General features: G+C 44.3%; 1 protein-coding gene across 1 annotated transcript in view; it reads right to left on the bottom strand.

The window, feature by feature from the left end:
- The window catches only part of IL2RA (interleukin 2 receptor subunit alpha), a 54,785-nt gene extending 43,679 nt beyond the window's left edge, over positions 1 to 11,106 (bottom strand). Inside the window, exon 1 of the mRNA XM_077758420.1 lies at positions 10,906 to 11,106. Coding sequence (XP_077614546.1) covers positions 10,906 to 10,969 — 64 coding nt within the window. The 5' untranslated portion in view covers positions 10,970 to 11,106. The remainder of the gene's footprint in view (positions 1 to 10,905) is intronic.
- Between the last annotated feature and the right edge of the window lie 12,516 nt (positions 11,107 to 23,622).

The following is a 23,622-nucleotide window of genomic DNA, read 5'->3' as shown; positions in this document are numbered from 1 at the left end:
GTTCCTTTTCCCCTCTCTGTGCCCGTCCCCTGTGCCCTCCCTTGCTAGTGCCTGCGGAGAGCGGCACTCACCAGCTGTCTTCAGGAAAGTAGTCACACAGGTCCAGCCTAGGACGTGAATTCAAGCCTGTAGATTCCCTCAGTCACGAGCCCTTTCCGCTCTCCCAAGATGCTGTCCAATTGGGAAGAATGCCAAGCAGGCAGATGAGACGTGGAAGTTTAGTAGGAGGGGAGGGCGCCCCGAGGAGCTGGGCTTTGAGGTCCCAGGTGAGAAAGTTGCATTGGCAGGACAGGCTGGACTGTCCTGTGAGCTGAGGACACGCGGACAGTCCCCGTCAGAAAGATTCCTGGACGCCAGGCAGAGGAAATGGATCTTGTCCCCGACACAGCAGGGGAGGGTTTGAGCTCTTTGGCCGGGGAAAAGGCATCATGAACATCGCTTTCAGGGCCGTTAATGTGGGGGTGGATGAATGAGTACTTCAAATGAGAGACGCAAGGCTTGCCCAACAAGCCCATGGGACTTAAGGACACCTGCGGGCAGCTTGCTGCCTTTGTGCAGAGATCGAGCGGACAGTGCGGCGCCGTCACCGTCTCGGGCACATAACTTCCTGCCTCACCACCTCGCTTTCCTCACCTGTCAAATGGGAATCATCACGACCCCAAATCTCGGGGCTGTGGTGAGGGGTCCGTGGGCTCGGAGCAAGCAGCTCCGCGTGGCTGGGTCACACCAACCCGTCACAAGCCCGGGCCAGGGACCCTGGCGGAGGGAAACGAAACTGACAGCCCGCTGAGTGAAAGGTGGCGACAGGCAGTGAAAGCCGAAAAGTGAAATAAATGGCAAAATGATCGAAGCGAGCTGAGATGCTTACCCTTTGCGGTCTCTGTGCTCCCCCGGGTGTTAGCAGATGTCTGAGGAAACTGCCCTTTCATTTCACAAGGGTTTTTTTTGGTTTTTTTTTTTTTTTTGGTAGTTGTTTGTTTTGCTTTCCACTTAAAATAAGGAGTTTTCTCTTTACAAAGGTGCCTTTTTTTTTTTTTTTTCTAAATCAGTCTCTAAACAGAGGTGTCACTACCACAGGGGCCGGAAGCAGCTACCACACAGCTGCTCAGCTGGGTTCAAGGCTCTCTGCCCTTCTTCAGAAGAGGGGAAGCCACCGTGGCCAGGACAGCTGTCAGCTGCGTCGCCTCCTGCAAAGTCAGCGCCCCCAAAACTCCCGGGAAACTCACAGAGCTCCGAGACAGGAAGAGGCTGACGTCAACCTCAGTTTCAGGGCGTTGAGTAAAACTCTTAGCAACGATTCCTATGCCCTTTACTTGGTGTCGTCTCTGGGGAGATGGGCCTAATTTTTCTCCCCGGGGCTCATTTCATTTTGAAATGATAAAAGCACCGTTGCTATGTTTTTAAGGAGTGATTAGGTTCCCTCCATCTGTTTCTTGGAGAGGAACGTGCCTTCTGGACGTCTAAGACTGGAGAATTGTTCACACACAGTTGGGGATGGGGCAGCTGGCCAGCACTATCTATAAATATGCTTTTTGAATACTCGGGGGCCTGTGGGAGCAATCAGTTTGTTCCTAAAGGGATGTGAATAGTCCTACCTGCAATGTTCCCATTTTCTCCAGAAAGGAATTTTTGTAAATGTCTTTTAATGTTTATTTTTGAGAGAGACAGAGAGACAGAGTACAAGTGGGGGAGGGGCAGAGAAAGAAGGAGACACAGCATCCAAAGCAGGTTCCAGGCTCTGAGCTGTCAGCACAGAGCCCAACGCGGGGCTCGAACCTATGGACCGCCAGATCATGACCCAAGCCGAAGTCAGACGCTTAACCGACTGAGCCACCCAGACGCCCCCAGAAAGGAATTTCTTGAGCCAAAGAAAGCTTCTGCAAATCCTCCGTCAATATTATTCGAATATAATTGTAATTCAAAATTGGTAGTGTTTGATGTTAATAATTTTCGTAATTAATAATGACAAAACAATGCTCCTAGCCTCCCTGTCTGTCCCGGATGTCAGTGTAAACACGAAGCAGTTATTGACCTCAGCTGCACTGGGCTTGCGCTCAGAGCGAGAGCGCTCGTGTCCATCCACTCTGTCTCTGCACTTAGATCTTGGATCCCCGTGTGATGTAATTATCCGTGAGGTCGATTTCTCTCCTGCTGCATGAGGGCTTCCCGGAGGCCAAGGACTGGGCTACATTCATCTCTCACTCTGTATCTGCCACACGGTAGTTGCTCAAGAACCATTTGCTGAATGATTAATCAACAAAGGAATGAACACGTAACTGAAAGTCCCGCCGCAGCCGAGATGGTCCCCAGCCAGCCTACCGCTCCCCCGGCCACCTGTCTACCCACCGTACCGCGGCGGCAATGTTTTCTAATCTCCGAAAAACTCCACAGCAGAGAAAACCCCCACTATCCTGTCCCAGGGGGCATACACCTATCCTTGCCTTTCTTTTTTTAATTTTTCATTTTTTATTGCTGAGAATACCAAAAGCAGCGAGGCTTCTGAAGAAGGTATCTATTTCGGTCCCAAACAGAAAAGAGTGGGTGATTCTGTGGGCAGAGATTCCTGAACACGGTGGGTTTGACTCATGCCTGGAGGTGCTCAGAATTTCCTCTGTTTTGTGGGCGGCTGGGGCAGACGTGGCGCCACTAAAGTGCTTTCTTTGAAGAGCAGTCAAAATCGAGAAAGGCAGGCCAGGCGGCTCTTTGGGGCGGGAACCGGCGAGGGGGGGGAAGAACAGTGGAGGGGAGCAGCAGGATTCGGAGAATTTGAGATTCCAGGGACTCAATGGGACTCCAGAGGTCAAGTCCGTCCCTTGAGTAGATGTAAACTTCATTATTAACATGGCACATAAATTTATGACCTTAACAGAAAGTTAGAAGAATAGTAAAGAATGTGGGTTCTGGCCCAAGAGCACCTGGCTCAAATCGTAGCTCTTTCCTGGTTGTATTACGTGGGGCAACTTACTGACCCTCTGTGAGACTCAGTGGACCAGCTGTAAAATGGGGATGATAATCAGGCGTACCTTAGTTTGAGGATTAGCTGAAGTGACCCTATGCCTTCACATAATACCTGCAAGAGGGCACACAGGCCGTGAGTACTGGCCCTTGTTATTATGATTCGCGCTTAAAATGTCTCTTGGGAGGCGCCTGGGTGGCTCAGTCGGTTAAGCGTCCGACTTTCGCTTAGGTCATGATCTCGCGGTTCGTGGGTTCGAGCCCCGCGTCGGGCTCTGTGCTGGCTGCCAGCTCAGAGCCTGGAGCCTGTTTCAGAGTCTGTGTCTCCCTCTCTCTCTGACCCTCCCCTGCTCACGCTGTCTCTCTCTCTCTCTCTCTCCTAGAAATAAATAAAAACATTAAAAAAATTAAAAAAAAATGTCTCTTGGGACAAGCCTGAAAGGAGGCAGTAGGCACTGGCCTCAGGGTTCGCGGCCCAGCCTGCCTTCACCGGCCCCTGTGCCCAGCCTACAGCTTCAAGCCCTGCTCTCCCTGCAGGGGCCGGGCTTACTGGAGACCCGGCGATTCTCCACGCTCTTCGGGGGAAAGGAATCAACTGGCTCTTTAGAACTTCCTCTTTATTCCATAGAAACAGGCTGCTCTTTCTTCTCCTTTTGGGAAGAAGCATTCCCTGCCCTGGCCTACCTTCTCACTGCCTGTGGCAAGAGGCAGGCAGGGAGCGTGGGGAGAGAAGACCCAGAAGGCGCGTCTCACTACCCTGCCTCCTGCCTTCCACACCGGGGCAGGCCTGCGTAGAGGCCCAGAGTCCTGATGGGCCCCTGACTCTTCCTCTCCCCAGAGAGGTGACCTTCTGGTCACCCCCCACCCACGCCACTCACATTCTGGTGCCTTAGAGTCTTCTACTGTCTGAAATTCTCTTGTTCGCAGGATATTGGCACGGGGCTAAGCTGCCGATCAAAAGCCCTATGAATTGGGTGGGTGGAGACATAGGGATGGGTTGTCAGGATGCAAGCACCTAGACTCTAGACTCATGGTACGCGGTTAGCAGAAGCCAGGTCCGGGCTGAAAGGTAGATGTAAGGAAATTAGATCCCGGACTTCTTGCCTGTTACCCTGGGATGTCATATGGTATGGGTGACACTGATCGAATGATTCACTGCGTGAAAGCAATCTACCAGACACCGTTGACATGTGTAGACACCCCAGGATTATAGTGAGAGTAAGACTCAGGTGCTTCTTGTCTTAGCAGAATTACTCTTTTTTATCAGAGAACCGCCAGCCATTTGACCCTCATTTTGCTCAGCGCACACACTAATGCTTTTCTGTACACATGCGGTATAGGTCATTGATTTCATTGCCCTAGTACACTCTTGAGTTTTTAACCTGTTACTCGGGGAGCACGATCCATGTACACAACATCAGCACATTCACTAGAAAATCCCATCCTCTGACCCATGTGTTGATATTCACAAGCACAAATTCAGAGTCACTATGTCCTAGGGCCATCTTCTCTGAGAAGCCTTTCCAAACTCTGCAGGAAGCATGTTACCCCACACACACCACCCCCACCATTCTGCTCACTATGGCATGTGCCTGCTTAGCCATGTGCGACCTTGCAATAGTTGATCTTGGGTTTTTCACAATTTGGTTTTCCCATTTTAGTCCCAAGGTCCACTAGATATGATGTGTATGTCTCCTCTCACAGAGTAGCCTTGCTACTCAAAGCGGGGTCCATGCACTCAAAATGGAAGCCTGTTTGAATCAGAATCTCAAACGTCACCCTAGACATCCTGAATCAGAATCTGCTACCTAACATTATCCTGGGTGATTTGTAAATACATTAAAATTTGAGAAGTACTGCATTAAGGCACCTATTCTTAGTGAGCAGAAGTGAAATAATGGAATCAGCCCAACCATGGGAATCGTCATTCTGTGGATTTCAATCCTAACTGCATCTTAAATCATTTGAGGAACTTAGACAGAAAATGTTATTGTTCTATCCAGTTCTCATCCCTGGAGAGTCTATCCTAATTGGTCTCAGTTGGTCTTGCATAGAGCTTGGATATGATTCATTAACATACCCTGAATGCACACTGGGAACCGTTGCTGTAAATCTATTTCCCAGTGAGACTTGAGTTCTCTTTTTGATGGATACAAATCAGAGAGTAACCAGAGAATAAGCCAAATAGCCAAAATTTATCTGAGTAAACTGAATGGAAAATACCTAAAATACATTACCTAAAATACCTAAAATACCTAAAATGACATTACCTAAATGGGTGACTTATCTGAAAGCCTGGCGGGGGAGGTTCAGTGATGGGGATTGATTCATTGGCAGACCCTGTCGACTCTCCTTTAGCAGTCTTCTAGCAGGAACTGCCCAGCAGGTGTTTCATCTCCATTGTTAAGCTATGAGCAGCTTGAGGGCAAGGACCACACCCTCTTTCATCTTGGTGATCCCAGTGCATGAATGGATGGATGGATGCACGTCTCTGAGAGTCAATGTAAAGACGTGCGTGAATATTGGACTGGAATTTAAGAGGATGGATTCTAGTCCTGGCTCTCCACTTTTATTGCTTGCCTAATGTTTTTGGTTTACTCTTGGCACGCTTTTCTTGCTGTCTTCCCTAGGTACTACCCATGCCTCTTAAGTTGCCTTTGCCAAGTCAACTACTGCTCTCTTAAACCAGAGAGGGTAACTTTCTGTGTCCCATTCTCTCTCTGTTCATGACTATGAGTGTTAAGATAGTAAAGAACACACTCAGAGGTGTTCTTGATTTATAGACCATTATACTCCAAAAGAGAGAATTATACTCCAAATTTTTTGTGTACATACATTTTTCTAAGGAGAGAGCTAATAGATCTCATCAAAATTTCTCAAGGTCTCACCACTCCAAAAAGATTAAGAATCAAAAAGCTGGATAGATTCTTGCTATCATATTGTTCTCCGAGCTGAGGGGTTCAGGCACTGTGTATAGGAGTGACAAATGAGTTGATAAAGATGCAGTGAAGTTCTCTGTGTGTGTGTGTGTGTGTGTGTGTGTGTGTGTGTATCCTTGGTGCTACCTGGGCCACTGGCTGCCTCCACCTAAGCAGAAGTTTCCTGAAGAAGTTTTTAGGAAGACAGGAGAGGAGGAAGGTCTCTAAGGATCTCTGAGCTTTTCTCACCTGACACCCACCTAGACAAGAGCTGAAGAAGAGATGAGGAGCTCAGGAAGTTTAGAGACCCCCCAGGAAATCCTGAGGGGTCCCAGGTGGGCCATAGAGCGAAGCCAGCATGGCGCGCATTGTCGGCCTGGAGAGAAGCAGTCACAGATTCTAAGTCCAATGGGATCAGAGGCTGTCGCTTCAGCCTCCTGCCTGGGTTGGGAAATCTCTGCACCATATTTGACACCTGCTGGTTTAGGCTGTGCCTAACCTCTTCCAGAGAAGGGGAGCCCTGAACTTTGTGGAGAGGAAAGGGGTGGAGGAACTTTTTACTCCTTATGCTTGGCTTCTGGAAGCTCACTGTACACATATAAACCTATGGTTCAAGTTCTGCCTTTTCTGTTTCTCACTGCTGCCCAGAGTTCGGGACAGGAAGCAGAGAGTGGATTGGATTGTGCTTTCTCTGCTAAAGCCAAGAATTCGCACTCGTGTGTGAGCTGTGAGCTCTTGGATTGGAAAAATGTGAACAAGTGAATATCCTTAATTTCATTTTCTAAGAGAGGAAGCAAAACATACAGGCTGGAAGGCGAGAGGAGAACCAGCCTGGAAAGTTGTTGGAAGGAGGCCAGAATGTCACTCTGTCCATCTTCCCAGCCAGCCTGTGCACCCCTCGATGGCATCCCCCAGAAGTGGCCGGCCAGCCCCCTGCTATCGAAGCATTTTCAAGGACAGAGGGCTTCTAACTTTTGAAGCCATCAGTTGAATGAAAATCTTTCCTTTTCTCACGGGGAATGGGCTGTGATAAAGAGAAGAGAGACAGGTCCCCACCCGCGTGAGACGTCTCCCATGAGAAACAAGGAAATCATTTGAGAGGGAAGAGTCCCTGAAGAAGCAAGCAAGCAGCAGAAGGCCCTCAGCAGCCCTCCGTGCTGTTTTTGCCTTCGTGCTCAGAACTACAGCCTTCACGGAAGCAGTGGGTCGCATCCGAGCGCCCTGCAGCACCTTTCAAGAGTTGGAAATAACCTGCAATGAGATGTCAGGCTTTGGTACTTTGCCACCCAAATGCCTCCTTAACCCAGACCCTGTATGTATGTCTTCAGTCTGGAAACTTTTTCACCCAAAAATACCCCAGCTTGAAAATGCCTTTTAAGCAGAGCTTCATTTATTTCCTTTTCAGAATTTTTGACAGAGGCACAGGGGACTCCAAAGTCATCTCTGTCAACTTTCTCATCTTACAGAGAGAAACTGAGGCCCAGGGAGGTACGGCGATTTATCAAAAGCCATGCTCCTCCAACAATGTTTGTTGGGAGGCACCTTGGCTCACTTTCAGCTCCCTGAAAAGTTTAATTTCCCCCCAATTCTTCTCTCCACTGACCTCAGAAGACATGCCCTACTTTCTAAGGAAACTCCTAATTTTTGAAGTTTCTAACTGGCTCCTGGGCAATGAAGGGGGCAGGGAAATTCACCTGAATGACAACCATGTTGAGGGATAGCCTGACTCAAAGGTGACTCTAGCTATTACAGGAATGACTTCAACAAGACATTGCACAGAAGACATCACGTCCTAAAACCTGAGACTTAGCCAAAGAAATTTAAGAATACTTCTCTTTGAGATGAGTGGGGTCAAGTGGTAGAGTTGTAGTGGTCAACAAGAGTTCTTTGCTAGCATCTCTAACTGACAGTGAACGAAGTCACTTTTTGTGTGTGTGCCTCATTTTTCTCAAATCTAAAACGGAGATCTAGATCAAGTGTATCTAATCAGATCTAACTTTGGAATGGAATACGCTGTTAACGGTGAACACATACTGGATTTCAAAGCTCTGAATGAAAACAAGTTATAACATATCTTACTCATCACTTTGGTGTGGATTATAATCCAAGTGATAACACTGGATCTCTTGAGTTCAACAAAATACTTTAAAACTGCAAAATAAAATAAAGTAAAATATAACAAAATGAAATAAAATGGAGCATATGTGCAGGTGACATAGAGCACTCCCCATTTAAGATGCTGTTTTAAAGAATATAGCAGCTCTTCTATGAGGTACTCCCTAAGCTTACCAAAGTCCTGTTTTTCCCAGGTATATCCAGAAGATGAGCAAGGTTAACCGTGGTAATAACACTCAGGGACCAGAGAAATTGAATGATTAAAAGTGGAGAGTTAAACATTTCGTGTTTTAATGACAAATGTGCAAATGGGAAATTCCAGTGTGGGTAGTTGTCTTTACAAGAAGGGATAATTAGACAAAAATATCATCTTTATGGGTTTCCACACTTTGGTTTTTTGGTTGTTTTTTTTTTTTTTTTTTTTTGAGTCTAGGGGATGAAGATTTGATCACAGAATTCCTAGAATGAAAGAAAGATGATCAAAGCATAGATAAACTCTCAGAATTTCCACAATTCTGAGAAAGGTGCCTTCACTAACGTGCCATGTTGGTAACATCAGGAGAATTCTCTTTTTAACCACATCCCAGGACCCAGTAATACAGAGACTAAAAACACGCAGGTTGACTAATACATCCTCTGTAACCCATCACCATTTTAATTGGTGGCTTTGGAAATTTTCAGAATGAAAATCTGCCTTATGAATCAGCTAGAAATTGCATCTGCTGATGGTCTGTTTGATTTTCGTTAGAGACTTCTCCCCTCTGAGGAGTAAAATTTCTTGTTTATTTTAAGACTGAGCTCCTCCTCTTGGAGAAGAAAGTCTAAAATGAGATTATTTCTTACCCTGAGGTGGTTCCTAAACCAGGTATTGATCCCAGAAACTCAACCCATTTCATCCTCTTTGGCCACCAGGTTCTCATGTGTCTCTTGACTGGACTATTGAAGGGGCCTCCCGACATGACTCTGTGCACCTGATCTCTCTCCACTCTATGCCAGAGTCACCTCCACAGAAGTGTCTGCAGTGAACAGAAAGAGCGTAAGTCAGGGAGCCCCCGGTTTGACCCCCAGCTCTGTCACGATCTGTGTGACTCCTGAGACTTAGGTTCTTCATCCACTGAGTTTGTGACATTCCACTTTGCAAAGTGGGTATGAAGATTAAAATAAGACTTACATGTCTGGCACAGAGAAGGTACTCTATAAATGGTCATTTTTATTCTCTGGTAGTCGTCCATGGACTACCAAATGAAGTTAAAATTTATAACTTGCTATCAAGGCCTTGGATCGTTCATTTGACCCTGTCCTGTCTTTTCCGCCTTGATCTTCCATGTCCCCATATGCCCATCCAGTGTCAGGGGGACACTGGAGCACTTGCTGTTTCCTTGTGCTCTGCTGTGTCTTTGTCATAGGCACCTTTCTTTCCGGAATCTCCACCTAGGAAACATTATTCATCTCCCAGGAGTCTTTTTTGCAAGCTGCCATCATTTGCACCCTGTTCACATAGATCTCATCACATTCTTCTCTGAAGTGCTGTTATGACACCCATGCCTTTGTCTCCCTTGCTAGGTTTTAAGTCTATTAAGGACTGAGACTATGTCTTGTTCATTTTCATATTTCCTACAGCGTTGAGAAGGGAATTAAGAGATATCGAATAGGTTTTTGGAGACCAGAGTGAATGAAAGAGTCCTCATAATACTTCCACTTGCCTCCCTGCCACTAAGACCATTCATATCTTCAGACAGCTCACCAGTGACTAACAATAACACAGGTTTACTTGAAATGTGTTCCCTAGAGATAGGTTATGATTTATTGTAAAAACGTTTCCGTTCTAACTTGGACTGCCCTCCCACTGTGCAAAGACCATGCTGAAACAGAAGTGATGTTATAAGCCTTTCAAAAACCAAGCCCTGTTCAACTCCACAGTGAAGAAATTCCTACCCTTGGGTCAGTTCACAGCCCAACATAACCTGGCTATTTCACCAAATAAACAAAAAGACTCCTTGCATGCACCATCATGTTTCACTTCTTAACACTTCTTTCTGTGGCCAGTTAGCATTATTATACATCTAGAAATTAAGGCTATGAAATTGTAAACTTTGATATCTTATCTGTCTTCCTGGGTAAGGAAGAGAAGAAGTTATTAGAAAATTCACACTCAATTAGGAAAGGTGGTTTGAGGTAGAAGTTAGCGGTTTCTTGTTTGTTAAAAAAAAAAGTCTTTGACAAAACCCATTTGAAAGAATGAATGAAATCCAAAATTTGCATGTGTGCGTGTATATACATACACATATGTATACATGCATATATCCATACAAGAATACAAGAAAAAGTAGAGTTCTGAAAGCGAGTAAGCTTATGTTTTCTAAAATTTCTATAACATTGCACATGTAAAGAGCATCCTAGGTATTATTTCCTGAGGCAGTAAAAAACAGCATACACATTTTCGAAGCCAAGCTTCTTTGAGATCTTAAATTATCCTGATGTTTCCTACATTAGTTACTGACATCTCAGGACATTAACCTGGTCTTAGATTCCTAGTAGATTTTTAGTGTTATCTTACAGCTGATAGGTGTGGCGAAAAACTGAATCCGTTGGAAAATAAGACAACATTTCTTGAGGAATCTGCTCATTTGTATTCTGTTAACATTCAAATATCCTGCCACTCTATTCACCACAGAATTAACAAAGACTCTGAGGGACAGGAGATTCACCCCACCCCCCATCCCAAGCTCTGTGTATAGATCAGGGACGATTGAAGCATGACATGGGACCCTCTTGGGTCATGGACCAGGGATAGACCCCAAGATTCAACCCCTTTGTATGCACATTCTACTCAGGAACGCCCCTGATTCTGGGCTAGGAAGAGCGAGCTAACGTCCATGAGGCTTCCTAAGATTCCGAGGGCACCCGTGACCCTTACCTGTCATGTGGCTGGGCACCGCGATGAATGTGAGGATTCCCCACATCAGCAGGCTTGGCTCCATCTTCCTGGCACGTGGGACCAACTCTTCAAAAGGCCAGGTTTCCTGTCAGCCTCTTGTTTGTGTCATGCTGAGAGCATGAGGGGTGAAAGGATCAATCCGCGCAGGATTGTCATCCTGGCTGTGGTCCCTCTGGGCTCTATGACAGTCCGCAGTTGCTCTCTATAAGTATTAGGCTGCTTTGGTGAGCCAGGAAATTGTGCCTAGCCCTCGCTAGTTTCAAATATAGGAAGTGGTTTTAACCAAGTTTTTTTTTTTTTTTTTTCAAGTTCAATTGCTGGGAGGTGTGGGCTGGGGTTGGTGAGAAGGATTGGACTTCATTTATGAATCCTTTCTTCAGCTTCACCCAGAAAAGGAAAGGGAGATTCCCCTGCTGCTGAAAGAGGGTGAGCAAGCACTTCTTGGCAGTGGTCTCATTTAGTGTTTCCTAAATTGACATCAGCTTGAAATCGAGGTCCTCCCCCAGACATGCTGTTCCCTGAGGAGTCAGCAAATGCCACACAAGATGGGGGGAGCGTGCTAGGGTCTTCAATATTCAGGTAGTTGAAAGGGAAGCAGAAGACTGACCCATATTCAAAATTCATGAATTGTCTCCCAAGATCTATAATCAGTAGTGGCCACAAATGTTTCACCATGATGTCCAGGTTCCTGAATGTGAATTGTGAATTTATAAAATATTTTGCCTCCAGATTTTTCTTTCTCTTAAAGGGTCATACTAAAAGTGGGCTTTGGGGGACACCTGGGTGGCTCAGTTGGTTAAGAGTCTGACTTCAGTTCAGGTCATGATCTCGTACTCTGTGAGTTCGAGCCCCACGTTGGGCTCTGTGCTGACAGCTCAGAGCCTGGAGCCTGCTTCGGATTCTGTGTCTCCCTCTCTCTCTGCCCCTCCCCCGCTCACACTCTGTCTCTGTCTCTCAAAAATAAATGAACATTCAAAAATTAAAAATAAGTAAATAAATAAAAGTGGGCTTTGGTTTTAAACTTTAGACTTTTTTTTTTGCAAAATTAAATCATTCTTCATTGTTTAGTTATCAGAGTTATCTTCTGGTTTTCATGAAATGGTTAACTGTGTTTGCTATCTGGAAATTCATGTCCATTAGCAATCATCTAATGAGCACAGTAGAATACAATCTTTTAAAGAAGTTTATTTATTTATTTTGAGAGAAAGAGAGCATGAGTGGAAGAGGGGCAGAGAGAGAGGGAGAGAAAATCCCAAGCAGGCTCAGTGCTGTGAGCAGAGTGCAACACGGGCCTCGAACTCAAGAACTGTGAGATCATGACTTGAGCCGAAATCAGGGATTGGACACTCAACCCACTGAGCCACCCAGGCACACTAAAATACAAGTTTTTAAATATTTGAAAGCAAGAGAAGATATTGACAAAAGGAAGACCATCTTTTCAAGCCAAAGCAGTTCATGGTTCCAATATGTATTATCTCTACCCCTGACATTCTCTCAGAAAAGCAACTATCTCTGACAATAACCTTGGAATTCTGCAAATGAACTAAGAATAGTTTCCAAACTAAGTACCAGAGTTCGCAGAGAAAACTCATCCACTGATCTCTTTCTGGGAGTGGGATACTTATCAAAGCATGACAAGATTATTTTTTTAAGATTCCAGAGCAGGCTTAACCTCATTGCTAGAAACATTTTCAACTGTATGGATGAGTGTAACAATTCTGTTATCCAGAGTCTGTCCCAGTGGTTGAGCTGGAAGTTTTCACCAGCTGTAGTTATCATTGTGTAGTTTTTAAACAAACTTACAGAAAAATTATAACATGAATATCTCCCTCCAATAAACTAAGGGTAGTTGCCAGTGTGATGTTCTATTGCCCCCGAATAGTTTAGTGTGTATTTCCTACGGACAAGGAAATTCTCCAACTACAATTTTCGATCAGGAAACAATATTGATGCATTGTTGCCATTCAGTTCTTAGACCCAAGTTTCTCTAGTTGTCTCAGTAATGTCCCTCACATCAAAAGGATCCAGTACAGAATCATCTGTGGCATCTAGTTGTCATGTGTCTTTAGCAGGTCCTTTGTCTTGGCTTTTATGACCTGACCTATTTGAAAATTGCAGATGAGTTATTTTGTAGATTACCCCTCAATTTGGATTTATTTACCAATTCCTCACGATTAGATTCAGGTTTTGCATCTTTGGCAGGAGTAACACAGAAGGGATGCTCTGTTCTTACCATCACACCCTTTTATGCCATTACTGATGCCATTCACTTTGGCCTTTTGATTAAACAAAGCGATGTTATCCGGGTTCCCCCACTTTAAAGTCACTGCCTCTTTGTAATAAATATTTTGTGACATGATATAAATATCCATTATATATTCACTTATTTGCATCTATGTGGACTCCTGATTTTTTATTTTATTCAGTGGGTTACTAGTGTCATTTATTTCAATGCTCAAATTGTCTCCTGTTTGTCAAGTGGGAGCCCATTCAAGATGGCTTCTGTGACCTTTTGATGTGTCCCATCATCCCTCAAGTACCTCCTTGCTTTGGGGGCATAAAAAGATTTTCTGGGCTGGTCTTTGACTTTCTCTGACTGATTGTTTTTTTTGTGTGTTTGTTTTATAGCAGAACCTCCCTCGGCACCTCCTCATAATATTTTATTAGTAACAAAGTAGTAAAATATTAATAAAACAGATTAAATGTCCCTTGCTTTTCATTTTTATTATAAAAATTATATACAAATTATTAAAAGGAAGATAGCAATTTGGGGGTATCTTAAACCAAATAACTGTAATTTTAAAAAAATTTTATGTTTATTTATTTTTGAGAGGGGAGACAAGAGTGTGAGTGGGAGAGAAGCAGAGAGAGAGGGAGACACAGAATCTGAAGCAGGCTCCAGGCTCTGAGCTGTTGGCACAGAGCCTGACACGGGGCTCAAATTCACAAACTGGGAGATCATGACCTGAGCAGAAGTTGGATGCTCAACCAACTGAGCCACTCAGGCGCCCCGAATAGCTGTAATATTTTTTTAATGCTTTATTTATTTTTGAGAGAGCACAAGTGGGGGAGGGATATAGAGAGGGGGAGAGAAGATCTGAAGTGGGCTCTCAGCTGACAGCAGAGAGCAAATGTGAGGCTCAAACTCATGAGCTGTGAGATCGTGACCTGAGCCATAGTTGGACGCTCAATCGACTAAGCCATCCAGGTGCCCCCAAATAATTGTAATTTTTAGGAGGAGTGTTGGCTCAGCTAGATCCTCATATCAGAGGCCATGCTTGATGATTCTTACACCCTGTCTTGCACTGGTATGTTGGGGAAAGAGACGACAATAGAAATTGCACACTGCTCCAAAAAATTATGTCAATTCGCTTTTGGAAGCTCATTTCTCTATTTTCAAGAAATTTCAGGTCTAATTTCTTCATTTTCTCTCAGAAATGTTAGAACCTGTCGTTTGTTCAAGTCAGTTGGAGAACCACGCGAAATTCTCTTAGTCACAGAACCGAGTCTACATGATTGTGTGATAGCAAAGCTGGGTACTCACTCAACTGAAAGATATCATAAACACATGATGAAATTAGAAGTCAAGTTACATGACAGACCAGACACCAATAAACCGACCACCACATCGTAACAGTGTGCTGGAGACCACCAGAAACATTCTTTCCTTTCTTCTTGGGCAAATGAGTGAGCCTCCCATAGCTAGGTGTGGTTCTACAACATTCTTGCCAAGAAACGTCAGTGAGGTTTAGGCACTTAGTGGAGTGTTTAGGACTTCCACCTCATTTGTTTTCCTGGAAATCCTGGTGTTTCTTCTTTCCTGCTGGCTAGAATGCTGTGACCAGAGTAATCTTGGAAGCTGGATGTTGAAAATCCAGCACTGTGCTCTACCTGGGTTTCTGAATGTGGGGATACAGCTGCCCATGACCAAAAACAAGTACCTCAAATTGCTACATACGTAAAATTTTTTAGTACGTTAAGCCACATTATTGTGGGGTCTTCTGTTACAGTGGCTTAGCTCACCTTGACTAATATGATTGGTCTCAAGAGACAGATCAAACGCCACATGTTCCTATATTAGCAATTTCCCATGGGACCCCAGGCTTGCTTAGAAATGGCTCAACAATTTTCAACTCATGTAAGAACAATCCTAACACATCATAAATGGGGAAAACCCAACCATTTATGAGCTTCTAAGAAAAAAATATTTAGCTTATCTTTCCCAAATATGGGAGCTCTGCCATTTCACTTTAAACAACAAATCTAGCTAAATGATTCCATTGTCTCATATGTTGTTATTTATTTGAGATTTCTGCCTAATATTAGGGTTTCACATAAACATATCTTGACACTTAAAGTGTTGTCGAATGTCCAGTAGCAAAGCAACACCTAGGTCTGCTAGTAAAGCAGCACACACACAAAAATACGTCTAAGTATTTAGTTGATTGTGTTTCTAAAATATTTAAATTCCTATTAATGAAAAGTTCCCCAAAATACCATATCACAAAGTCCCCACAGTTTTCCTGATAAAATAAAGAGGACTAATTCCTGGTACTTAGATGGACTAATATAAAACAAATAACTTGGTTGACTTTTACAGTTTGCACTCAGCGAACTTTGAGTCCTTATTTACTGACTGAGAGCTTTCTTGTTGACGGCACACTACGCTGCGCAGAGACAGATCTAGGGAGACAAGAAGATGGCAGAACCATCTTGTCATGAATTATATATAATCTCACGCTGAGACTCCATGTGCCATAGCTGCCGTGTTTAGTGAATTTACAATCAAGATGGAAAGACTCGTGAGTATCACTTCCTCCAGGAGGTCTTTTTTTTAATCTTTTAAATATTTTTTTATTCATTTGTTTTGAGAGAAAGAGAGCACAGTGGGGTAGGAGCAGAGAGAGAGGGAGAGAGAATTCCAAGCAGGCTCCACACTGACACCGCACAGAGCCCGAGCAGGACCCAAACCCACAAACTGTGAGATCATGACCTGAGCCGAAACCAAGAGCCTGACGCCCAACCGACTGAGCCACCCAGGCGCCCCCAGGAGGTCTTCTGGAACCCTATCTTCCCCTGTCCTAGCACTTGCCATGCTTCCCATCATGCACTAGTTAAACACTATTCTACTGCTATTTGTGAAGACACACACACGCAACAATATAACTAGCATCTGATAAAGCAGTTACAGACGAAGTCTTTGTGAGTACATGCCAACGTTTTGTTTCAAGCCTGCTGCAAGGAGGTGATTTCCAATTAGTCCAGTTCAAAGATTTCTTTTCTAGTAGACTTTTTTTTTTTTTTTTTTGGAGGAAAGAGCAGCTAGATAACATTGATAGATTAGGCTCAAGACAGGAACATTTGGTTAAAAGTATCTGAGTTCCTCTCAGGACGGACGGTCAACTGTGTGAGCTGAATCTCAGTTGATCAGGAAATTGCTCAGCCCTGTTACCAGAAAAGCTTGGTACTTCCCAGAAGAAACTGTTCCTCACATCAGACAGCAAATTTCTAACCCAGCCTGCCTTATCTTAGGTTTGAGAGACGATTTTCTAATGGAGAGACTCTTGAATGCCGAGAACAAACTGAGGGCTGAGGGGGGGTGGGGGAGAGGGGAAGGGGGGGTGACGGGCATGGAGGAGGGCACTTGTGGGGATAAGCACTGGGTGTTATATGTAAACCGACTTGACAGTAAACTATAAAAAAAAAAGTGAAGGGCGCATGGGTGGCTCAGTAGGTTAAGCGTCTGACTTCAGCTCAGGTCATGATCTCACGGTTCATGGGTTCGAGCCCCACGTTGGGCTCTGTGCTGACAGCTAGCTCAGAGCCTGGAGCCTGCTTCAGATTCTGTGTCTCCCTCTCTCTCTGACCCTCCCCTACTCATGCTGTCTCTCTCTCTCTCTCTCTCAGAAATAAATAAAATATTAAAAACGTTTTAAAAAATAAAAAAAAAGTGACAAGTACAAATGGTCATGATAAGAACATCAGAAAGTGAAGAGTGGCAAATTGAGGGGATTGATATGGTTGCGAAAGGCCTAAGAACTGTAGTTGAGGAGTAAGTGCTGGCTTGGTCGGTAGACACTGAATTATAACAGGGCGTGGTCTGTAGTTGACCAGAAGCAGAGCCGTGTGGACGGGCAGTGGAATCTACGGGTGGAAATATCCGCTGGATTCAGACTGAGGTAGACTGTGACAGGCAGAATATGGTGTTTGGACTTTAGCCACTGAAGATGCCTAAGCAGATGTGGGACATAATCCAGGTGATGGCTGAGCTGGGGCAGGGGTGAAGGTGAACAGGAGAGAGTAAAGGTGTAGGGGAGACTGGATGCACAGAGATGCCAAGATATTCCCCAGGTGTGACATAATGTGGACCTGAACGAAGTGATACAAATTGGCATGGCAAGGAGGAGCGATGTCAGGATACCTTGCAACGGAAAAACTCAGTTTTATCACCTGGTGTCTGGAGGTGAGAGGTAGAGAATGGAAGTTATGAACTTCAGCAGAAGTAAAATTCACTGATGTGAGTCTCACCTTTTCCTCTCCTTGAAGATGCTAATAAACATAAAGAGGTCAGCGAGAGGAGATGGATGGAGACAACAGAAGGTTAAATCCAGGTGCTGAAGGCTGCAGTTAGGTGAGGGGCCGAAAGGTGTTGCCATTAATGTACAAGCGGTTGTTGTTCCCTTTTGGTTGTGCTCTCATTCCCTCTATATTGGACAGTCCTTGAAGACAGGAGCTCTGTTTGGGGCATTTATTATCCAGACTATCCTAAACCTTGGTTCCCCAGTCTCTTCCCTCACCCCACTAATGAATTGTTGGCTTGTAGCAGAAACTATTTCTAAGGGGGGGCGCCTGGGTGGCTTAGTCGGTTAAGCGTCTGACTTTCGCTTAGGTCATGATGCGCGGTTCGTGGGTTTGAGCCCCACGTCGGGCTCTGTGCTGACTGCCAGCTCAGAGCCTGGAGCCTGTTTCAGAGTCTGTGACTCCCTCTCTCTCTGACCCTCCCCTGCTCACGTTGTCTCTCTCTCTCTCTCTCTCCTAGAAATAAATAAACCATTTAAAAATTTTTATTAAAAAAAAGAAACTATTTCTAAGAGTCTAGATAGGGGAGAAGGGGTAAGGGAGGAGCAGGTGAAAGGAGAAGATGTAATCAGAAATCTATCACCCTCTTTCACTTTCCTCTCATTTATCATTATGGATTGTCATTTTGATGGGCGTTTCAACACCGCACCTAGTCCCAAGTGGCACAGATTCCCTGGAGAGGAAGATAAGAGAGATGGATCCTGAATGACTGAAAGCAGGAATTAAAAGTAAGGAGAAAGGGGGGCGCCTGGGTGGCTTAGTCGGTTAAGCGTCCAGCTTCAGCTCAGGTCATGATCTCGCGGTTCGTGGGTTTGAGCCCCGCGTCGGGCTCTGTGCTGACTGCCAGCTCAGAGCCTGGAGCCTGTTTCAGTCTGTGACTCCCTCTCTCTCTGACCCTCCCCTGCTCGCGCTGTCTCTCTCTCTCTCCTAGAAATTAATAAAACATTTTTAAAAAAAGTAAGGAGAAAGGATGGGATGAGAAAGAAAGAGATAAGAAAGAAGTGACTGCAGTGAGGGATGGTGATTCCCACTTGGGATGAAGCACCACCATAGCTTGTCAGCTCCTAATGGTTGAGGATGGGCCGTCAGTTATCCAAGGCATAGTGGATAGGGTGGGCATGAGTATGCACAGCAGAAAAGCCAAGGGCAAGAAAAATTGCCTTGTAGAAAAAAGAAAAGAGATGGTGGACCGACAAAGAAGTAGAGATGACAGAGAGTGGCAGAGAATGGGCTAGGAGAGAGTGAAAAATTAGGGGAACTTTGGGGAAATAAATAATAGAGAGTTTAAAGAGATTTTAAAAATCATTGAAAAATAATAGTTTGCAATTTGCTTTGCAATGTTAGCCCCTTTCCTCAAAGTTTCCGCAAAAATCTTGAGTAAAAATCCCATTTTGGTGCCCAGGTGTCTTGTGGGTTAAGTGCTGGACTCTTGATTTTGGCTCAGGTCCTGAACTCATGGTTCATGAGTTGGAGCCCCACATCAGGCTCTGTGCTGACACTGCGGAGCCTACTTGGGATTCTCTCTCTCCCTCTCTCTCTGCCCCTCCCCCACTCGTGCTGCCCCACCCCCACCCTTGCAAAATAATAAACTTGAAAAAAATTCCACTTCTCACTCGTGCCTTTTGGAGTTGAATTCACTTTGAGGATGTGTTAAAATGCTGAATGAACACAGCTTTCTCTGTGACCCAGAGGCGAGAGGGAAGGCTAGAGGGCTCAGAAATCCCATGATGTCTCTCTCTTCTTTCCTGCTGTCCTGTTCGCTGTGTCATTGTGTACTAATGTCTTCAACAGGGGAGTCCCGGGAAGGGAGAAGGCGAAAGGTGGATAAAAGAATTTCACTTCTGTGGAGTCATCCCTCAACGAACGTTGACTGCATCCCTACAATTAAAGCACGCTGCTAGGGTCTGTGGCAGATCTGAGAAATGCAGACCCGCTGTGAAGATGCCAAAACCTACTCAAAGAGAAAAAGAAATGGGCTCTTGACAGGTGAAATGACTGGCGGGTTCTGCAGGGATCCTTTACACGCGCAGGCCTGCCCTCCCTTTCCCAGCTGCACCACATGAAAGCAGCTTTGCTCTCTCATCTTGCGTTCCATTTGCTAGCAGAGCGCTGTGCTGAGCTGTGGTCTCCGAGTCAGAATCCACAGAGGAGAGGACTCCTGGCATAAAATGACCGGAGGTGCTGCAGAGAGCCTCTTGTTTTGCAGAGTTGATGTTCTCGTTCAGTTCAGTTACAGGGTGTTTGGTGTCCCAGGCCTTTCTGGCCTTCGTCTCGTAGATATGGGTCTAAAATCCTCACTGAAGGTCCCACCGCTCACTGTTAGTCATACAGCCCGTGTGTTCTTGGGGTGCACCTTTTAGTATAATTCAACTCAAGGTACAGATTGGGACCCTGGAACAAGGCATTCAGTCCGAGGTCTGGAGGATGCAAAGACAAAGAAAAACAGGGTTGTGCCCTCAAAGAGTCCACAGTGTAATTATGGGGATTGGGAGCAGAAAAGCCTCCAACTAACTGCAAACACATCTGTTAGCTGGACAGCCCCCCAAAGAGCAAATGCACCAGTACAACAGAAGCTGGGGCATGGAGGTCTTCGGCACATGCTTGTTAAATGGGTGGAGGAGGGGTAGTTGGCGTCTGCTGTGAGTGATGCCTCTCATTATTGAGAGGCATGTCATACTACTTCAGATTTTGCCCCGGTTGGTGCTATGCAAACAGTCTTATTTCTCTCAAACTGGCGTTGAGAGAATACTGCTACTAATTCTATGAAATCTACAGGTGCATCCTGTTATTGTGACACTGAGCTGAATTTCTACAGTTTGTGATTTCCTCCAGATTTTTCTAGATGGGGCACAGGGTACTGTGGAAAACCTATATCCACTGTGAATCAAGTAACTCCCCTCCTCACATGGCTCGTTTCCAAGGAGCTATTTGACCAGTTGTGAATTGCCCCGCCTGGAAAATGTGGGATGAGAACAGTTGGTTTGTATGAATCAAAAACTGAGCCCTCCGTCTCTGACAGTTGAAAATTGACCCTGCTATCATTTTGCAGCTTATGGTGACCATTCTTGTTGGATCTTGCGCAGGTGGTCAGAAAGTTGGAGCCCTTTTCTCCCTTTCCATTTGAGAGCAGGACGTGTTTGCTAGATGGATATGACCAAAAACCACCTCTCTGCTTCCATCGTGAGTCTAGTTCAGGGATGGAAAATAATACATCTCGTCTTTCACACCAATACTAATTACTAACGGTGGCTTGGAGCAGGTCCGGGGGCTCCATCTGACTCAGGGAACTGTAGGAATTTATTTGGAGGGGTATATTGGCCTCTCCGTCATTCTTTTCTGTTGCTTCCAGTTTAATCTTCTTGAAGATTTTCTTTCCCTTACCCCAAACCTAGAGTCTTAGGAATGTCCATAATGTCTTTGAAATTAAGCCCAGGTTCATCAGCCTAGCACTCAAGAGCCTTCATAACGTGCCCCAGCCTAGCTCTTCAACAAGAATTCTCCACTCTTCTCCTTCACGCTGGCTTTCCTGCAGAAAAAACAATGAAACAAACCAAAAATCAACTGGTCACTAATCCCCCAACATGACCTCCTCCTCTCTTAGTTCTCTCTGCCAAATGACTAAGTCCAGATCTAATGGACTCTTTAAGGTCCAGCTCAAATGCTACCACCTAATGGAAATCTCACCTTGTCCCTCTATCTGGAAATGCTGTCTCTCCTCTGCATTCTCAGCGATAATGATAAACACTAGCGTTCATGAAGCACACGCTACATGGCAAGCACCGTGCTTAGCATTTCATATGTATGACCTCGTTACCTTCTCACAGCAACTGGATGAGGCCAGTGCACGATCACAATTTCCATTTTACAAATGAAGATGTCGAGTCTCACTGTGGTTGTGAAACTCCCACACTCACAATTTATTAGGGATGGTGTCGCATCTACATGCCTCAGCCTAGCTACTGCTTGAACAATGCCACCATTCCGTTATTCTCAGGGCATTTTCAGGTTTATAACTGTGTTACAGATCTCTGGAGATATAATTGATCATTCCAACCAGACTCCATGTGTTTTAAAAGACAGGAAGTTACTCTAAGTCACCTTTTATTTCTAGTGCCTAATACAGTACCTTGCACATAATAGATACTCAGTGTAAGTGTTCATTGAATGAATGATTACATGGAGAGACTTTTTTAAAATTTACTTTTTATTTAAATTTTACTTAGCTAACATACAGTCCAATATTGGTTTCAGGGGTAGAATTTAGTGATTCATCACTTGCATATAATACCCAGTGCTCGTCACAATAAGTGCCCTCCTTAATGCCCTGTCCTTCATCTAGTCTCTCTTCCCCCCACCTCCCTCCATCAATCCTCAGTTTGTTCTCTATCATTAAGAGTCTCTTGTGGTTAGTTTCTCTTTCCTCTCTTTTTTTCTCCCTTACAATATGTTATCTGTTTTGTTTCTCGAATTCCACATATGAGTGAAATCATGTAATAGTTGTCTTTCTCTGATTGACTTATTTTGCTTAACATAGTACATTCCAGCTCCATCCACAGTGTTACAAATAGCCAGATTTCATTCTTTTTGATAGCTGAGTAATACTCCATTGTATATATAGACCACATCTTCTGTTTTTTAATTTGAGAGAGAGAGCATACTAGCTAGGGAGAGATGCAGAGGGAGAGAGCGAGAATCTTAAGCAGGCTCCACACTCAGCACAGAGCCCAATGCAGGGCTCAATCCCACAACCCTGGGATCATGACCTGAGCTGAAATCAAGAGTTGGACATTCAACTGACTGAACCACCTAGGTGCCTCTATACCACATCTTCTTTATCCATTCATCAGTCGATGGAGATTTGGGCTTGGAGAGCCCTTTAAAAGCTCTGCTTTTGGGAGATGATCAATATGGTATTAGTCTAACCTGGTTTTCATTAGAGGTTTTACTTTATGGAATTAGGTTTGAAGAGAAATCATTCAATTATGTTATATCTGAGTCAACAATTATTTAATAGGTTATAAAGGATTTGATTGTACTCACATCTTCAGTTTTCGTAAGAAGGATGGTCAACATTCTCAATCATGAATTCAGAAAATTCGATGCAATTATCCAGCTGATGTAAGTTTCCTTATTTTAGGAGCAGTGTGTTCTTTTTGGCTCTAGACTTGCCTCTCCTTAAGAGCCGATGGAGCTCCAGGAACTGAGCTGGGCCTGAAGCAAGGTAGGAATGGGGGAGTATAATCTTTTGCTTACTTAGGTTCTGAGAAAGTTTTCCATTTCATGAAAACTCACAGCTTTCCTCACAATTCTTTCCAGGAACTTCCAGTTTCAGAACTTGGGAAAAGGAAATGAAACAAAACAAAAATAAATAAAAATAATAGGCAGAAACAAAACAAGAACATTCTGGGTCATGGGGCAAGAGGATTATTTCACACTAGGCAAATTTTGTTTTTTATATGAACCTGGAGGGTTAAAACAGAACAAAGGAAGAACATAGAAGTGATATCAGCAAGTTGTTAAATTTATGAAATCCAAATATCTGTTCCATCAGTCATGACCAGATGGAATATTAAGAATACTTTGAATTGATGAAATTTATTTTTTCCAAAAAGCTCAAAACTTTTTGTTTGAGTTACCTCCTTTTTTCCATCCCCAATCTATTGTGAAATATTCTGTTTCTTGTTTGATAAAGGAAGAGATCAAGATCTGTTGAGGTTAGGTTGATTTCATCCATGCTGGAGACAAAACTAAATCCTAATTTTCTCACTTCTCTGTCTTTTTCTGAAAACAAAACAAAACAAAAAAACCCTACACATCTCTCCTGTTATTACCCATATTTCCCCACATTGGCAACTTGTCTGCCTGTTTCATACAAAGAAGGGAATTCTTCATCTTCTGTTGAACTCCTTTTTGGTGCTCTGTTACCACTACTATTTGTTGAGTACCTACTATGTGCCAGACACATTGCACTGGCATTATAGCAAGAACAAAACAGACACAATCCTTGCCATTAGTGTGGTGCTTGAGATTTGGTGAGGCACACAGACAATGAGCAAACAAACATGGATAGTATAATGTTCCATGGTGATAAATGTTACAAGGAAAAATAATGGCATG

This window comes from Crocuta crocuta, unplaced genomic scaffold (genome assembly GCF_008692635.1).
Source record: "Crocuta crocuta isolate KB4526 unplaced genomic scaffold, BGI_CrCroc_1.0 scaffold32, whole genome shotgun sequence".
NCBI lineage: Eukaryota > Metazoa > Chordata > Mammalia > Carnivora > Hyaenidae > Crocuta > Crocuta crocuta.
Note: the sequence above shows the minus strand (reverse complement) of the source record. Positions and strands in the feature narration are given on the sequence as shown.